A 19,680-nucleotide genomic window follows, 5' to 3' on the forward strand; every position below is an offset into this window, starting at 1 on the left:
CTCTTTTACATTTGGGAGCTTGAACTTCTTCCCAAAAAGAACTTATGTTCTGCAAACTCAGAGAACAAGGTGTCTATTTTTACCAGCACTGGCAGTATTCTGCCAAAAGTAGTCTTTCAAATACCAGTCTTTGTTTCTTCTTTTATCTGGACAGAATCCTCAAATAGGAGTGTGTTCAGTCACCACAGTGATTTATTTTAGATTTTCATTCAAAAGATTCTGACCTAACAACAGGCTGAATAACTACCAGAAACACGAAGAGAAAACAGATCCTTCACTGCACTGACCTTACAATTAATTTCCAGAATGTACTAGGAAATTTAATAAGCTTCAGGCTCCTCAATTGCTGACGTAGCTTTCAGGAAGGTTCAGCAGTCTCCCGGGTTTTGCAATTGTAAAATATAATTAAGACATGCAAAGTTTTGGGTCAAGCTACAGACAAGAAATCATGAGAGAAATTGCATGTATATACACATAATTTGAGCTCAATGATATGAAGAAAAGAAAAAAGGGAAAAACCTTAACAATAGCTAGTGATCAATTTGGGTCATGTTTTTCAGGTAAGCTATAAAGCAGTCTTACATTGCAAACCTTCAGATTGTTGTCATGGAATTCCACAACAGGCAAATAAATCATGCTGCCACTAAAGATCTATTCTGGGAACTATAACCTATCCTGACTATTATTATTCCAGATATGAACTACAGTCACAAAACACTTAAGCGTGCAACTTGACTTCTCATAAAATCTGAACTGGGCCAGCAACTGCCACCCTAATCATCAGAGAAAAGGCTCCTCATGCTATCAACATGTTCAGCTGCCTGTGGTAGGCTATCAGTCTTGTGCCCCATGAAACATACACCATCTCAGATTTGTGGCAAACAAAACTGCAGAATTAATAATTATGTATCCTCACATTACAATGACAATTAATAATGCATCACATTAAGTCCTGCAGCCTGATTGTCACTATGACAATATCCTGGTATGGGATCTCTATTTTTCTTGCTGATGGTTTTCAGCATCATCATGAAGGTACTCTGTAGTTAAAGGCATTTAAAAACACTACAAATGAAAAAGATGTGCAATTTAACATGTATGTTCTTGAATGGGGACAATATGATTAATCAGGCAGCAATGGAGTGGGATGAGGGGAAGGGGAGAGAACTAACTTAGGGTTGAATTTAGAGAGTCTTTCACTGCTCTGCTCATTTTATTATCGACCCTTTCAAGAAGAAAACCATGTTTACGCTAATGGACTTCACAGGATTTGTGTGCTGGGGTTAAAGAAATGCTCACTTTTCCATTTCTGGCCTACCACCCCTCCCTTCCACCCCTGGAAGTCCATGTAGAGAGTCAAGACCATGATAGTGGCATTCAAACTGTGTGGACAACACATGGATCTCCAACTCCCTTATGCTGCTTTGTCAAAGCACAGAACTGGATTAATGAGGTTAGCATTAAACAACAACCACACAATCTCAGTTGTAGCTGATGTTTCGCAAACTTCCCAAAAAGCAGGAGAAACAAAGATGGCATGTGCCATTCTGAAAGAGTCTGTGGAAAAAAATAAAAATCTGAGGATGATGAAAAAGACTCTTTTACATAAAGTATAAATTTCAGTGCCTATTTCCCTTGTGTTCTGCACTTCAAAAAAATCATTTCAATGAACTCCTTCCCTCATTCCTTTTTCCTTCAGTATTTCTGCAAGGTGCTTCACAACATAGAGACAATTTCAGATTGTGTGTTACAGTGGGATTTCCCTATGAGGCATTTACACTATTTAGCCTCTGGCTTTACCAGTAAATATTTCCTGCGATGATATTCTATTGTTCACTGTAGTGTCTAAAGCTAGTATTTCTAAATTTATTCATACAAATTAAGTTGTACCCTCATCACATTTCACACTAAACTCATATACTCCTTAAAAAATATTTGCCAACAGTGTTATGTCAGGGGTATTATAGCTCACAGTAAAAAAATATGAAAACAAAAATATGACACAACATAGAAATGTGCTTTTTTCCTCCTCCTCTTTAGATATATTCAACCAACAAAAGATGTAGCAAGGAAAAATTCCTACTAACTGCTAGTGTAAGACTGCCCTCTAGTAGAAAACTTTTTCCAGGAATATGCTGCCTGTTTTGGGAAAATACATTACAAATTTAAATACATAAGCTGCGGTCTGAAAATGGCAGAATAGCTTTTCTACAACTAAATAATGGATGTGACAGCACTTATTCCAGTGCCATGTAGAAAATAGCAGTAAGTCAATAGATAAGAAGAGAATATATACAGAAAAAGATAACAAGTAACTAGAAAACAGTACACTCTATTACATGGATCGGCTGGCTCCTAACTTTAGATGTTATGCTCCTTTCTGGTCAAAATATGTCAGAAATAGAATCAAGAACAGAAGATTTAAAAGCTGTTCCTTCCAAAAATCAATATGAAAGATGCAGATTCAAACTAGGAAATATACTAGCAAAGAGAGAAAGAAAAATCAGAACATTCCGTGACATACTTCTCATAAACTTGGTGTAAGTAGAAATTTACTGAGGATCATGAAATATCAAATTGACAAAAAGAACAGCTTTTAAAAACGTGCAGTTTATTGACCCTACCATTACATTACCATAACAGTACAACAACTGTAACAATGGATAACATCACGGTTAGTTAAGATGCCTTTCCAATAATGAAACTACTTTAGATCTTTGTATTTTTAGTGCTATTTAACCTTATTAACTAAGTAATGTTTGGAAAAAAACTCCTTCTGAAGAAGGTGATTAACCGTGGCTTTTGCTCCTGAGAAGCTTTTGAAACTGAAGTTAATCAGGCTCTGTGAAACAATGCTACAAAGATTTTTATGTCCAATGCAAGTGCCCAAAATATGCAAAACCAGGCAAATTCAGCACAGATGCAGAGGTCCCTGACCATGTCTCTCACATGAAGTTCCATGTCTGGAACTTCAACGTGGTATGAGACCAAATCTTGTATCTCTGCACAGCATCAGGATGTGTGTACCCAGGCTGGTGTGTGCACAGGGATCTTTGCAGCATGCCTGTGTCCATGGCACAGTGATACCCTTGGTGTCAAATGAACCCATCACCTGGACCAAGAATGCTCAAGGCTGTCTTGTGAAATGCTTGCTTCAGTAAACATAATTAATGCAAACAAAAATTAAATATGCTCCTGAAACCAACCACCTTCCTAAACCAACAGCAGGCAGTTGCATGGACTTTCTAGGAAAGACTTTTTAAAACACAGTTAATTAAAGCAAATTCTGTTTTGCTTTGCATGAACTCCTAGTCCCACCAAGTTCTGGGCACAATTCTTAATCCAGGAGGTTGCAAAAATGTACTTGAAAAAAGAAATCATGACTGAATACAATAAGGAATATCAGTGCATGGTAATTGAAACATGATTTAAAAGAAGATTTTTCAACAGGAGAGAACAGAGCAATTTGCAAACCCTGAGAATCTCTCAGTTTGAAAATGTTGCAGCAATAATGAAATATGAAAAAGAACTGGAGGAGCAAGAGGTTGGGAGGGACACAGTACAAGAGCTTGTTTCTCAGGACCCCAGTGAACTCTGCAGCCATCAGGTGTACCAAGCCATGGAATTCTGGGAGTGAGACTAAAGCAGACTGCATATTTAAAATACACATACACACACCAACTAACGAAAAACCCAAACATACAAATAAACCAAACCCTAAAACCAAAACAGAAAAACCCCAAATTAACAAAAAAGGTGACTTACAGTCCACTGAAAACCTAATTATCATGTAGGGACAACCTGTGTCCTCCAGCAGCAGGAATGCAGCATATCCACAGTCTGACTCCAATATTCAGACAGGGCATTTAGTATTACCTACTGAAATCTTGGAACTGAACACACACTATCAATCACTGCTGGAGGCTGAGCTCATGCTTTAAGAGCAGATGAAGTAATTAGCCAGTCAGGAAACAAGACAGATGAAAAATAGCAGATGATTGCCAGTAGACAGATGTATGACATACACCATGCTTCACACAAATGAGAGAAGTTATAGTTTGCAAAAATCAATGAATTCCATGTGCTGGATGACCTTACCCCACCTGTATAAACCAGAAGATCACCCTGTTTTAGTAGCTGATTAAATTAGAGAACGAAGTATCTTTCCAACATTGGCTGAAGATGTAGTCTGGTTGCTTAGATGTAAGACACATTTTAACAGCCTATATGGTTCATATAGGTCTCTATCTGACCCCTGTGAAGGCACAGTGAAAACAGCTGCCAATGCAGTGTCCACAGAGCTCCATGTAGTGCAAATGTCTACAAGACAGTGCAGAAACTTAGAGCAGATGGAGATTGACCTGTGTTCTCCTGGCATCATGAGACATCTGTGTAAATTACAGAACCATAAAATGGTTTGGGATGAAAGACACCTTAAAGATGATCTGGTTCCAACCCCTTTGCCATGGGCACAAACACCTTCCACTAGACCAGGCTGCTCAAAGTCTCATCCGACCTGGCCAAACTTCTCTGGGCAAACTCTTCCAGTGCCTCACCACCCTCAAAGAGAAGAATTTCTGCCTAATATTTAATCTAAACCCTCTATTAATTTGAAGTCCTTACTCCATCTCCTGTCAGTACAGGTCCTTGTTAAAGCCCCTCTCCAACTCCCTTTAGGTACTGGATGGCCAGTCTAAGGACTCCCTGGAGGCCTCCCTTCTTCAGCCTGAACAGCCCCAGCTCACAGTCTGTCTTCACAGAAGATGTGCTCCAGCCCCTTCTTCATCTTCAAAATTTTCAACATTATATTTCAGAAATGAAATAAATAGAAAAATCCAGGAGCATCCCTTACCCATCTTTAAGCTAAAATATCTTAGATTCACAGAGCATCTTTCAAAATTAAGTAGAGCTAAGAAAAATAGAGTAAAAAATTAAGTAGAGCTAAGAAAATTAAGTAGAGCTAAGTAAAATGTTCTGCATTTAAGCAGATATAACCAGTAAGAGATAATTGAAAAGATATGAAATATTCTGATAACACCTTTAGTGCCATATTCTTAGAACACCTTTAGTGCCATATTCTTACATCCTTTTATGTTATTTTGTATTTCTCCACTGACAAGATACAGAAGTTTGCTTACTGAATTGTCTTTCAGCTGGAGACCTTCTCCATTGGGCAGCGATGACCTCCGTTTGGTTGAAGAGTTCTTGTTTGGTGTAGAATTACTGCCTCCAGGTTTTTTCTTGACAAAGAGGACTTCACAGCTGGCTTGATCTTCATTGTGCGTGCTCTTCCCTGCATTTATTACCCTAAGAAAAAAGCAAAACAAACAACAAAAAAAAGAAGACAGTGACCAGATTAGCAAAGCATAGAAGCCCCCATCTGCGTCTCACAATGTGACTCCAAATGTACAGAACCAGAGTCCAGCAGTGTTGCAAGTACTGACTGAATTAAAATACCTGACCGCCTTCCAGAGATACAAACATACACACAGGCATACCTGCTTATTTCTGTACACATACCCATGACATAACAAGCATTTTCCGCAGAACTATGTGAATAAGAACCAATGGTGGCATGAGCATATTTCACCCCTAAGCATACCATATTTTTTTAAGAAGAGACTATTTTATGGATGAAGTTGATAACACATATGCCTCCCAGTTGAAACATGAGACACCCATTTGCTTTTCTACCTGTCAGCATCTCTGCTATAAATAATGAATCTGCTGGCTAAGAGTGTTCATTCTGTCAAGTTCCAAGTCTTTCCACAAACAAAATACCTGCTATAAATCTACAAAGCTGTTACTGCTAAAGGCAGTCTGTTCAAATGGCACATATTAGAAATGCTATGACAGAAATACAAAGGAAAAATTTTGTCTCCGACAGGCAAATCAAGCTTGCTTGTACCACAGTGATACAGTGATGAATGCTAAATACATCCCTCTAGTACTGCACAACATAACCCCCTGCCCCCTAGAAGCCTACCTCAAACCATCTGTCCCACCTACCCTGTAGAAAACAGAATATTTGCACTAAGAGCTGCAGGCATGCAAAACCCAGCACTACGAGCTCAGTACAAGCTTTTAACAGACAAAGGTATCCTGAGACTTGTACCACAGCCTTTTTTTCCTTGGATCAGTGAAGAGGCTGAAATAACAGCTATTCCAATAACAAGTTTTTAAAACCTTAATCAGAAGCTTGTGTTATTCAAAACACTGTGGTTACTATCATTGATTTCAGAACAGTCAAGCTCAAACACATTTTCCACTTTCTACATGACAATCTCATCACAAACTGACCAATTTTGCATCAGCCGACAGTCTGGGTTCACAAGGGGAAAACCCATGCAAGACGGGACGACATCTTGTTCCAAACCAAGTGAAGACACTGTGACTTTGATGCAAGCACATCTCCTTCCACAAACACTATCCACCCACTCCTTTTTACTGTGAAGTTTGAGTCAACAAGTTGACCAATACTCAGAGATAGTATTTCCACTACTGGATAAGCACTGAGTTTCACATCAGGCACAAAATGTCTTCAGAAATAACTGCTGCCTCCCCAGAAACTAAAACAGCTTGAAGGCACATCACGATCCTGATGGCAAGTTCAAGACACACCTGACTTCTTGATCTCTAATGTTTTCATTACAGTAAAACTTTACACAATAGGAAAATACTTGCTAAAGGCTGTTAAATGAAAACAAAAACTGAAGGAAGGTTTGCAGGGAACCCCAGCTTGCCTGCTCTTGCTGAAATGTCAAGTCTGTATCAGCCTTGCTTAAAGGTAATACATTCTTCTCCCGTTCAAGGAGAGATATGACGCTGTGACACACAAATGAATATTCCTCCCTTGGAACAGAAAAAACAGCCATTTTTTAAAAAGAAAATGTACATCCATTGCAGTTTACTGCTTTCAGAAATGGGAAGTTTCCTTAAAGTGCTAAATGCTACACATTGCAGTCTATCTGTATGCACATCACTATTTGTTTGCAAGTATGTCTTGTAAATAAACAGTAATTGTGGATAAAATTATTTTGCAAAACACACAGAGAACAGAGATGAAGGAGCAATTAGTTGCAAGGCACTTATGAGCAGTTTAACCACTTATCCCCTCTAGTGCTTAACCTTTGGACAATTGCAGATCAAATACTGAGATGCAATAAGCTTCCAGTCTGAAAACTCACAACACACAACACGCATGACAAAACCATAAATACCAAAGCATTTAAGTCAGCTGAATCAGTTAGAAATGCTACAAACATGATTAAAATACTGCAGTGGCTGACAAAGTGTAGTTTTATCACATAAGGAACTAATCAATATTCAGTTTAGCTGACCAGACTCCTTAGTGATGCTGCTGAATTCAATCCCATTCAAAAAAAAAAAAAAAAAAGCAGAAGACAAGTAAGAGAAAAAAAGTTACTCCTTAGAAACATCGCTGCTTTCCTACCACTCATTGTTCTTTACAAAAGTCACTGAACTCTTGGAGGTGCCAAGGTGCCCTGGTTCCTGAGCTTAGTGATGGACTTCAGGACTTGTATTGTGTAAGATGCTTTGATACTTAATGACACGTCAAGTTATGCACACTATTATCATTTTTAAAGCTCTTATGAAGAAAATTTGTCAATGCACTGAATACATTAGAAAGACTATGACAACAAAGTGACCCAACAGACTGGCTTGGCAATCAACTACCACAAAATACCTGGAGCTGAAATTGTGTACCAAGCAACTCACTAGAAGAGGGTATGATCAAAACAAACCTGGCAATACTGAATACTGAGTAGACATGGGAGTTGGGGCATCAGTGTATTGAGGAGGGAGGAATGGGGCTTTGAACAACACATTTCATGAAAGAATCAACTGTATCTCCCAGAATTCCAGTTTTCTCTTTATCAGAGGATTAAGTGTATTTTATTCCTTGTGAAGGCCTGAATTTATCAATATGTCAAAATGGTGCTTATGGATCCTACCAGGTAGTACAGGGTCTAGATACCAAAAGCTGCTCCTCTCCTGACAGGGGCACTCTTCTATCCTCACATCCCATTTCACAGGCAAATCCTGGCAAACTGCTTCAGTGAAGCACCATAATTTTTAATTTTAAATCTTGAACTATGTGTTGGTGCCTGATGCCAAGCACAGAAGCTAGTAACATCTACTCAGCTTCAAACAGCTTCTACTCAGCTTCAAACAGCTTCTACTCGGCTTCAACAGCTCTGTCTTTGCTGACTTTTGAAATAATTTTCTTTCTGCAGCCCCCTAAATCCTTTCTCCAGGCAATTCTTTCAACTAGCTTTCCAATGCTGACTTCACTGTTGTCTTTCCTCCTTGCTCTCCCAGGCTGCAGCTTATCACAACAACAACAACAACCCAAAAAAAAAACCAAAACAAAACCAAAAAAAACCAAAAAAAACCAAAACAAAAAACGCTGCTTATACAAATAACAAAGCAGGAATAACAAGTTAGTTATATCACCAAAAGGTAACTCTGAAAGAGACCTTTGAAGTATTTTATGGAAAATCTGCCCCTCCTTTCACTGATGAAGTGCCTCAGCTTCCAAAGATTGCCCCTGTGTATTTTTTCTGTCTAACTCAAAATACAAGTTGTCTGCCAGTAAAGTGAACAAAATGCAATAAAACAGCTTCAATCATTTAAATTTCATTTTACATTAATATTAATAATAATGCAGAGAAAAAAAATAGTTTAAAATTAAGTAAAAGACTGAGGCCTACATAATTCTCTAGCTTACTTAGACACAGCTTTTCAAGTGAACTCCTCCTCTTGTTCTCTCTCCAAATTTCTCAAGACACTGATTAAACCTATAGATGATCAACTTCTCTGCATCCTTTCCCTCCTCTTCTCCAATATCTATAGGTCTCCTATCAGTCTTCTGCAACATTCAACCCAAATAATGTATCTAGATTAGAAGCCCCTCTTTTTACAGAATTTGCTGTCTGTACTGTATCAAACACATTTCTCAGTAATAAATTAATAATCCTAAAGCTTAGTTCCAAATATAGTGGTGCTAGTAAAAACCTACCCCATTTTCCAAACAGGAGCTTCCTGAAGCCTGCACAGTCAGGTGGTGGGCTTTGGTCCCAGTTGAAGTATCTGCATCAATCTTGATGGACACTTCCAGAGTCTTAATCTTGAACATACCCTCAGCTAAAAGCAAATCCACCAGATAGAAACCAGGTAGTTTGTCTGGCTCACAATTAGGATTCTCTTGGTATCTTGTGAGACGCCAAAGCTCATCTGACTAGATGGAAATGCAGGTCACACTGTGCCTCTATTCTTCTCTCAACAAGCTCAAATATCTGTGCCATGATCACTGATAGCGAAATCCTAAGTCTATCTTAAGAGAACCACCACAGGCCTGGTAAACAAATCCAAAACAGGCTTTGAAAGTTTCAACAAAAACCCCAAAACCACACGCAAACACATACCAAAAATAAAAGCTTCAGTCTTTTGAAGCATTTCTATTCATTCCTCTATTCTTTTTTTGCATCAATACCAGTACATACTCTTTGGGTGTTTTATTTCTTCCTATATTATGCTCTTTGATATTACATTAAGTTGTAATTAGCCAAAATTCTAAGCTGTCCTGTAGCAGGAGAATTTTACCCACCAAAAAAACCCCCAATGCAGTTGCTTTACCCACTTGGAGCAAAATATAGCCCACAACAGAAGCTTCAAACAGTCTGTGAGCTGCAGTGAAGGAACATTGTAATGTGCCCTGAAAAGATGTTTTTACTTGGGGAACCTGTGCTCATTTGCTCCACAAAGATTAATCCCATACAAATGCAAAAGCTCCTAAGGGTTAGCAAGAAAAAAAGAGCTATAAATAAAAGGATATATCCATAGGCAACTTCTTGTACACCGCAATTTTCAATTCTACCCTCCTCTGGGATTTCAGACTAGCAGCGGACACCTGTATTTGTTTTGACTCTGAATGAATCAATTCATCAGGAAGCACAAAGCCCTTCTCTCCTTTCCTAACAGGAGCTACAGCCAGCCTCTCCTCTTTCCACACACACACACCACTCCACAACTGCACTGCATCCAACCCAACTAATAACACAGAAGTAACCAGATGAATGAATACTTTACATACAGACAACACATTCTTAATAGTTTTGTGTTATAATTTCAACAGTCTTAGAATGGCAACACAAGAAACCATAAAAAAACAACTTTCACAGAAGTGTTGCTGGCTTTATTTCCTCCTCCCACATTTTTTTTTTCCCCTTAATGGATATGCATGTGAATAGATGCTGCTGCTTTTTTTTTCTGTGACATCTCACTTACAGTCTTAGATTTTCAGGTAGGTGTCTGTTTCCTCCAGTTCACCCACATGAGATTTATTTCTACACTGAGAATCAACTTGAAAGAGATTTCCTTGTAGCTGTTCACCTCCTCCCTCAGATGAAAAGCAGCATTTCAAGCAGCCTAAACAGTTCCATTCATTCATTACTGTAACTGTCACATCGTGCACGTCAAAACCAAAGCTGGCTGACTAGTATTGTCCACTGCAGGTAGAAATTGAAGCCAGACCTGAATCAGTTCTCTAAATCCATGCGACTAAATAAAACTTTCGTTTTATTAACCAAGGAAGAAGTGAATATTTAGCCATGAAATCTTGCAATGATGTGCTGTGAAAATACAGTTTCTCCTACCAGCAATTACACCAGTATACTAGGCCAAGTTCACTTTGCTAATAAGCTAACAAGAACTAAATATGGGATTGAAATAGGCAAAGTATAGAAGTAGAATAGCACTTATGCTGGAAATTTACCATTGTAAATGATGGTAAACATGGTAACACAGCTTGTCTTTGGGCTGAAGTCAATGACATCTTGAAAGTGAAGTCCACCCTGGTGTTACTTGTATGGACCTCCCAAAATGCTACAATGCAGCACACCATCCAGCTACCCTTTCCATAAAAAGATGAAATACTAAGTGACCAGGGAACAAACAGCTGTAGGTCCCTGCAGGAATGTGCAAGCTCTATGACCACTACACAGGGAGTAGCAGCTTTTTGATAATTAGCATGCAGGTATTGCAGAAGAAAACCAAGGGACAATGAGCCCTGGGCAGATGCTGAGCCAGAGCACTGGGATATAAAGGTGATTAAGCATGTTCTCACTTCAGAGCTGAGAAGTCTCAGCCACAGTTGACAATATTACTTGCCAAATTCTTCTTCCTCACTCTTTCTGTACTAGCTATCAGAATCGGGTAAAAAGGGGTTGCAAATGCAAAGATTAATTTGACATTGTAAGAGGATCAACATTTATTTCCCACAAACGACAGTGAAATTGCAGAGAATGCCAGGTCAGACTGCTCATCATCCATATTTAAAGCAACTTTTGCCCGGTTGTTCAATGCTTGCCAAAATATAAGCAAGAGACCTAGAGGAAAATGAGAATAAACAACTTTGTGTTGACCAGTGTCCTTCTAGTCCACTTTCCACTAATGCACTTGGACCTTTTTCTTGTTCTCTCCAACAGTTAAATACTCAAATCCTGCTAATTGGGGAAAATGGGCCTGAACTTATTTCCATGGTATTCAGGAAAAAGTTGCCTCGAAAGTTCTTCAAGTTATGTTGCTTATACTAATAGGGCACATTAAATCTGGTGAAGTCAGCCTCCAGACGAATATATTTGCACAAAAACTCTGAGATTTTTATGCATTATTAGATTTTTCTAGATTTTTGGTGCTGATAAAGCTTACCTTATGCTATTATGTTACCACATTATAACATTATTATATTGTTGATAATGCTTACCAGCTTTGGCTGGTGTGATATGTTTTCAGCTTCAAATTGAAGCAGAAAGCATTAAAAATCCCCTAAATAGTAGTGAAAAGAAATTGACCCTTTCTACAGGAACATCCTTTATCATGTCTTATTAGCCATGTGTGAACAGTACTTGTGACTGTGCATTGGGACTGACAGCTCTTGAAATTGAGGCACCTGGTTCAATCTAAAGAAATCACACCCTGATAGTAACTCTCATATTTTGCTCACAGTCATTTTATCACATATGATTTCCCTGTCATAGCCTTTAGGGGTGATCCTGGAAGTTCATACTTTATTTTTGACTGCACACCAAGAAAACACATCATTGGAAAGTGGTTACGAGCTGCTTTTAGATGTGGAATATATTTGGATCTATCCTAGAGCTCACATTCAAGATGAGAATTGAAGTTCTGCCATTCCTTTCCCTCTAACCCAAAGGAAAAGCAGCCACTACCATGTTAGTTCCCATGAGCTGTACACCGCCTTCTGCATGTGAGGCTGAATACATGACAACCCTCTTAAGGATGGCACCATAGCCGAGACACAATCTCATAAAATGGTTGCATAGGAAGTTCAGTTGTCCCCACAGAGTGATGTAACAAATACAGAAAACATTCTAGTTAAAATGATGAAAAGGTAACGAAAAGTAACCTGCCCCTAATTGCTATGGCAAGAGGCATCTGGGTTTCAGAAATATTCACTCTGTCTACAAACTCAGCACTATTCCCACTACTCTGACAACTACTACTACACCAAACCCCAAGCAAAAGTTCAATTTGAATTGACCTCATATTTCTGTTTTCTTTTAGACCTTTAAATGAGTGTATGCACATGACAAGGATGCAGGAAGAAAACAAAAGACTACTTCCCCCTCCTCCCAAGTTTCTTTCCCAAAGCTCTACTCTTAAAAGCACATCTAAAATAAATCCTTTCTTCCTTGCAGAAATGCCAATTACATGCAAATAAAAGTTCTCCTTATGCTTACAGTGAAGCAAATTATGTATTTAAAGTAATGCAGTAAATCCCACATCTTTAGACTGTGATGCTGTAGACCACAGTCTCAGCTTCAGGGTTAAGAGAAATCAAGATAAATGGCTTATGCAAAACTGGTCCAAGCTTTAAAAAAAATTATCTCTCATATTTAGCAAGTGTGAAAGTTAACCCCAAGAGATGAGTGGTGACAGTACTAATCCCTTTTATACAGCTGTCAACTGAATTTAGCCCCAAGATAATCTCTGCAAGTGTGACAGAGAAGGTACACATTTCCACAGCACACACTAATGCCTTATTCAAAATATCCCACTACTGCAGCAGGTACTTGAACCCCCTGCAAACTGAAAGAAGACAATCTGTTAATTTATTCTTAAAAGTCATTATAGAAACTGTATATGTATGGAAGCGCACGTATGCAAGACAAGGCGGAGGAAAAAAATCCCATTACATACAGCTTTATTATCACAAGTAGGAAATTAATTCAGAGTCACTCAGATGCTGGTAATTTTTAATAATTAAAGAAAAACTACACCCTGCTTCTGGAGTTTTACATTCATCATTTTTCCTCTGGGAGAACATTAGCTGGTAGATCTGCAGGAAGGGGCCATGTGCAAAAAACACTCCAATGACTCTCTGCCAGAGAAATGTGCCTCAAAACACAGACATACGCTTCTGTTCCTAAAATTGCATTCCTAGACCTCATCTTTGAAGCTGTTAAAATAGAAGCTAAATGCAAACTAAAGAAATATCATCAATCCTAAGCCTGAATAAAAAGATTGCACAAAAATGGCAACTCCTTTAATCTTGATAGACCATGAGTCGTCAAAACATTTGTAGTGATAATTCATTTATTCCTTTTGGGACTAACAATCAATTCTAAAATTAGCTTTCCCAAATTTAAAGTGTATTAAAGAGTCACAGAAATTAAAACAAAACAGATTAAAAAAAATTTGCAGTACTTCAACACATATTTTATATACACATACATACACACAAACACCTCTAAACAAAAACCTGTGGTGTTTCTCATGCAAGTTATACAAAATTCAGTTAACTATCAGGCCATTGAAAACAATTATTTTTCATGTAATATAGGTCGAAGTGCTTAGTATCTTTGCCCAGTTCTTCAGCCATCACAAATGAAAATTTTCAGGTGCAATGTTAATTTAAAGTGAAAAGCAACATATAAACTCTGGTAAAATCATGCCAGTAAAAGAAGAATGTCAGCCAAATGCAGAATTTCTATCCAAGAGCAGCCAAATAGCAGTGATCAAAGGAGTATCTGGCTTTGTGTAACTGAGTGTGTGTGTGTGTGTGTGCACAGCTTGGAGACAGGAGTGTCCTTCCTAGCCCCATCTGCTACCTTTATCCAGAGGCAGGTACTGAAGCTCTGGAGTCTGCACAACACCTATTAACATAGTATGCCACAACCTCAGGGTAAATTTTCCTCAAAGGCTCCTTCTGCTCTTGCAAGAAGTGGGATGAAGAGATGTGTTCCCACTCAAGAGCAGAGGAGGCTTAAAAAGAAGTTTTGGGAGGTGCAAAACCAGAGAATCACAGAACAGCTAAGCTTGGAAGTGTCCTCTGGAGATCATCTGGTCCAACCCCCCTCTCTGCCTCAAGCAGGGTCACCTAGAACAGGTTGTTCAGGACCCTGTGGGTAGGGCCAAAATAAAATATTTTAAAAATGGGAATGCAGAGGGAGCAAAGCACAAGGCAAGAGGCCTGTCTCACCTGATGCGTGCACAGGAACTGGCCCTGGGCAGGAACAGCTCACTGACACCCTGTGAAGTCTGAAAGGCCATGCTTCTCCAGCACTACTATTTCTCCTACTTTTGCTGTGCAATCTGCATCCACTACAAACCTTACCCTTTCAAAGTCAATAGCACAAGCACCTAAAAAGCCTCGATCCAAGCTTTCACTTGCGCATGCAACAGGCACTCTGGAAAGCCCACAGACTGGCAAATAATTAGCACTAACACAATAAGTAGGGCCAACATCAAATATTTTAAAAAGCACTAATTACTAAGGAGAATCACTTGTGCCCAAAGAGGCCAAGAGGAAGTGGCATAGCCTGGTAGAAACTGAAGCAGCCCTGATGGGGTAGATATTGCACAGGGTGACCAAAAGCATGTGCAACCCCAGAGAAGTCTCAACGAGGACAAAGTCAACACCAAAACCAACAGACTACTGCAACTTCCATGTAAACCTCTCCATGCCTCTCAGACCACTGGGAAATTAAAACTGTGTCAAGATCTGTAGAAATACCAGGAAATAATAAAGTATTAGAGCGTTCCTGCATCCTACTACACCAAGGAACAATTCGCTTTCAGAAATTACAAGCTGCACAAATGTGAAATATGCACAAAGGCAAAGAGTGAAACAGAAGTTTGAATTTATATACCTCTAAAGAAGATTCTAAATAAATATTAAACAATGTATTCAGACTGAAAAGAAAACTCATAGAATTCAGCAAGTGAATAACCTGTAAAACTAGCAAGAGATAATTTTTTTCTCAGGCAAAGGGTGAAAATCAAACTCCAAGTACCCCCTCTCTTGGCTTTCCCAATATAAGCAACTTCCACCTTCATATGCCAGTGTGCTACCCAACAAGGACACCTACGTAATGAGATGATTTTTTTTTTCAATCCAAATCAATGTATTTCCACAACAAGACTGAAGAGAAAATATGAAGGTAGAAACAGCAGATAATCGAGAGAAGTCCCGTCTAATATTTCTGAAAAAGAAAGCTACAAAGCTGTATCTTAGGAATCTAGTAATGAAAAAGAGATGATGCACCCCAGTTAAGTGGTGTGTAACTGTGAACATCAGATACTGAAATGTCTCTTTTCTGGGAAAAAACCACTCAGGTTTGTCTTTGGTTTCAAGAAGATGAGCCCAGAGCACCTACACCTTAGCACTGGCTCTGCATCAAGAAGCCAAGTACTTTTAATCTTCTTACGTGTCTACACGCGTCTAGTCACCCACAAGTGAGTGCTGTGACAAGTATGGTCCCTAGAGGTGAGATCTAGTCAGATGTCTATGGTACAGACAGCTAAGTCTGCTTATTAAGTCTGGGTGATTAGCTGAAGAGAAAGAAGACATCTGGGGGCATGATTCATCTGACCTATTTTAGTTGTTTGCATAGCATGAAACATGTCTTCCTCTTCGCGGGTGATAAAGCTGAGCCTAGACACTGACACAGCAGGTTGTCAGCGTGTGGTCAGATGATTCCCACTTACATGCCTGAGCTTATGAGGGCGGAGGGAGCAAAACAAACATACAAATGAAAAAAATACCAAAAAAGCCCATCAACATCTCTTTCAATAAGTTTTTTTTGCTACTTTAAATGCATTTTCCTCAAAATGCATCTTTGATATGCAAGTCCTTTGATATGACTAATAATGCCACCCAAGGCAGAGAATTAGGGTTTAAAGCGAAGCAGAAGAAACAGAAATAAATGCAGCAAAAATTACTTTTAAAATAAAGGCCAAGGACATATTGGCATTATAGCTCCTGATGCAATATGAGAGTTTAGCGTGGTGTAACTATTTAAATGCATCTAAAACAGCTGGTGGGATTTTCAGACTCAAAAGGAGATAATTGTCAATCTTATTCACAGCAATTAAATCTGTACAGGCTAAAATAGGATCTATTGTTCCCCACAAATACTGGGACTGGAGCCAGAAGTAACTTCAATGGAACAGCAAGTTGGCAGATTGGGAAGGGGCTGAGAACTGCATATTCTCTAGCATAACAGAGAAAAAGCCCAGCCTACAACCAGGGACCAAAGACAAGCTCAGAGACTTTTTCATGAGAAGAATTTCTCCTCTTCTGAAAGTACCATGGAGATGTCAGAAATTAATACTGAAACAGACGTCAATATAGACTTATCTCAGTCCAAAACCCACACACATGGAAATGTATCCACCAGTTTCTTCTGGTGACTGAAAAGAAGAAAGCTAGAGATTATTATTGCTATATTTAGATATTTGCACACTACCTAGGTACATACCTTTGGAATCATTGAGCACAGGATATTTAGATAGGCACAGAAAGCTTTCTAGCCAGCACTGCCAGTACAGAAATAATCAATAATCTCCTCTCAATTCAAAACGATCAGCAAATGGCAGCAAAGGAGTTGTAAATCATTTGCCAAGGACAAAGCACCTCCAGCAGCATTAAGTGATAGTTATTAAACTGCCACCAAAAAAAAAAAAAAAAAAAAAAAAGGAAAAGTCACAAGGAGCTGGTGCATGATCTTCAAAGCAGTGCAGAGGCTGTCCCACACTTTTAACTGACATCAATATAATTTTCCTTCCCTTTGCCCATCAACAAGCTCAGAATACCAACCTTTTCTCATCAGAGCGTGTTTAAAGGATAGGAGTAACTCTGCAATTGAGAAAAAGGAGATTCTTTACCCCACAGACTCAAATAGTCACAAAATACAACCACACCACCTACTGTACAAAACTAGTGTTTCCTGAACCAGTTAAAGGCCCATACTTCCTTTATGCTTTGGAGACATGCATACGCACATATACATATTTATATATATCTCCCATATGTATATTTTAAACATGGATAAACTTATTTGATTAGGACACATTTTATTTACTATGCAAAGATTAAGAAATATAATCTCAGGGTGTTGAATCGAAATGCCCCACAGAATACAGGAGTAATCAGCACAGCAATTAGGAAAGAAAGATCTGAAACACAGAGGAGTCTTCCCCTACTGGGAAGAGAAAGGAAAAAAATAAAAAAAAATTCCGATTCCTCTGAAATGTTGACTTTATCAGTAAGCACAAAATTCAGTCTTCCAAAGAAGTGATCAGGAGTAATGTGTTTCCAAACAGAAGAAATAGGTTCGTCCACAGAATGGAGAGTGGTTGTAGCAGGGGCAAAGGTATCTCCTGCCACACTACCTGTTGTTACACACCTCTCTCCTTTTACACATAGATTTAAAATTGTGTGGCCTCACAGGATGAAACAAGGGAAAGAAGGGCCTCTGAGTGAAGGCACACTGACTGACCTCCTCCAGGGCAGAATTACACACTCAGGGGTGAGCAAGTTACCCTTTTAGGTCTGCAAAGAAATCAGCCTGCAGCAGACAATGGCAGCAACTATGTCCTTCTGCTCCCCTACACACTGGGGGATGGTGGTGCCAACAGGAAATAAAGATGCCAGCCTTCCAACCAGCCAATCTGACAGCCCATAATCCTTACGATCTGCTTCCATTCATAAACTGAAACAAAACAAAATCCATTTTCTGAAGCATCTTCAAAACAGCCTTAGCACAGCTGTTCTGCCCCTGATGTGTCAGAACTCCAAGGTAACATTTTGGAGTAGACAGCAGGCAGCAAGCAGAGCTACTTACATCCTTTACTGAACATTTTTAAAAGGAATTTTACTCTCCTGCTGTAAGTACTGGGACCAGACACCTCCAAGTAAATGCCAAAAGAATGGTCCATGTCCTGCTTCATCGTCTTGTAGTGTACGTGGTACCTGCTCCAACCTCAATCACATTTTATAACTTGAGCTTAGATAACTGTGTCTCTGTGTGCAATTCCTTCCCTTCTTGTGGAAGTCACTCTGGCTGGCACTTCTTTTCCGTTTTATGAAGGAAAGAGGCTTTTTGAGAAGGCTGGATCCTGAAGGAAAATTTCATTTCTCATTCTTGTTTTGCAAGCAATATTTCTGCTTAAGAAGGCATGGTTTTTTCAATTACAGGAAAAAAAATTACTAAAATTGTCTAATCCTCTTACTTCCACATGCATGAAACTTTGCCCAGTCTTCTGGATTTACTGTACTTTTTAGACCATAACCAACCATTGAATATAAATACATTTCTGCCATAAAGATTAAGCAGTAAGTATGCCATCTTTCCCACTTCTATATGCATACAAAAATTTCACTGCATACTGTTTACTTACCTCTATGACAACAGTACTTCCTCCACCCCTGATTCATCTCCTCCCTACCAGCACAAACTTAACTACAAGGAAAGGAAAAGAAAATCTAAATGCCTAATTACGATGGTTTTGATGGAGGAAGAGATAATTTTGTTCACATAGCCCCTGCATGGGGCTGAATACAGTGATGATAATAGAGTGAGGTTTTTTGTTATTGCTCAGAGGTGTTTACATGGAGTCAAGCCCTTTTCTTCTTTTTGTACTGCCGTGTTGGGGAAGAGACCACGGGAGGCTGGGAGGAGACACAGCCTGGAGAGGTGACCCACACTGGCCGAAGAGATGTTCCAGACCATGTGACACCATGCCCAGTATATAAATTGAGAGAAAGAAAGTGAGGGATGTCTGATGTCATTTGTCTTCCCCAGTAACCATAACATGTGATGGGGCCTTGCTCTCCTGGAGCTGGCTGAGCACCCGCTTGCTCATGGGAAGCAGTCCTTCAATTCCTTATTTTGGTCTGCTTGCATGTGCAGCTTTTGCTCTCCTTGTTAAGCTGGCTTTGTTTCAGCCTATGGGTTTCCTCACTTTTACTCCTCTGATTTTCTAGTTGATAGTTGCCATCACGGTAGACCTTCTTGGTTTTTTTGCCATTTCCTTCATCAACTAACAGATTGGTACAATGTGCTGTGAAGTACACCAGCTAATATTCTCTTAAGATATGGTACGTTTTGAACATGACCCAAACATCCAGTAGAATTTTTTTCTCTAGTGACAAAACTTTGCACCCAATTACATTTTGAATAGCCTCAATAATTAGTGCAAAGAGTGCTACAATGATAATTGTATCCATTAGACTTCTGTGCTTCCAGCATTTTTATCTGCCTATGACTCCACAGTGGCCTTCAGCTGGGCTTTAAATATCACAATAAAAAACCCTGAACAATAGCGCTGTTATAGTCAGTCCGCAATAGG

The 19,680-nt window shown here is 39.1% G+C and overlaps 1 protein-coding gene across 1 annotated transcript in view; it reads right to left on the reverse strand.

The window, feature by feature from the left end:
- PPM1H (protein phosphatase, Mg2+/Mn2+ dependent 1H) overlaps window positions 1-19,680 on the reverse strand; it is a 127,654-nt gene that overhangs the window by 67,823 nt on the left and 40,151 nt on the right. Inside the window, exon 2 of the mRNA XM_066319098.1 lies at window positions 5,139-5,307. Coding sequence (XP_066175195.1) covers window positions 5,139-5,307 — 169 coding nt within the window. The remainder of the gene's footprint in view (window positions 1-5,138; window positions 5,308-19,680) is intronic.

Source organism: Sylvia atricapilla, chromosome 5, assembly GCF_009819655.1.
Source record: "Sylvia atricapilla isolate bSylAtr1 chromosome 5, bSylAtr1.pri, whole genome shotgun sequence".
Taxonomy (NCBI): Eukaryota; Metazoa; Chordata; class Aves; order Passeriformes; family Sylviidae; genus Sylvia; species Sylvia atricapilla.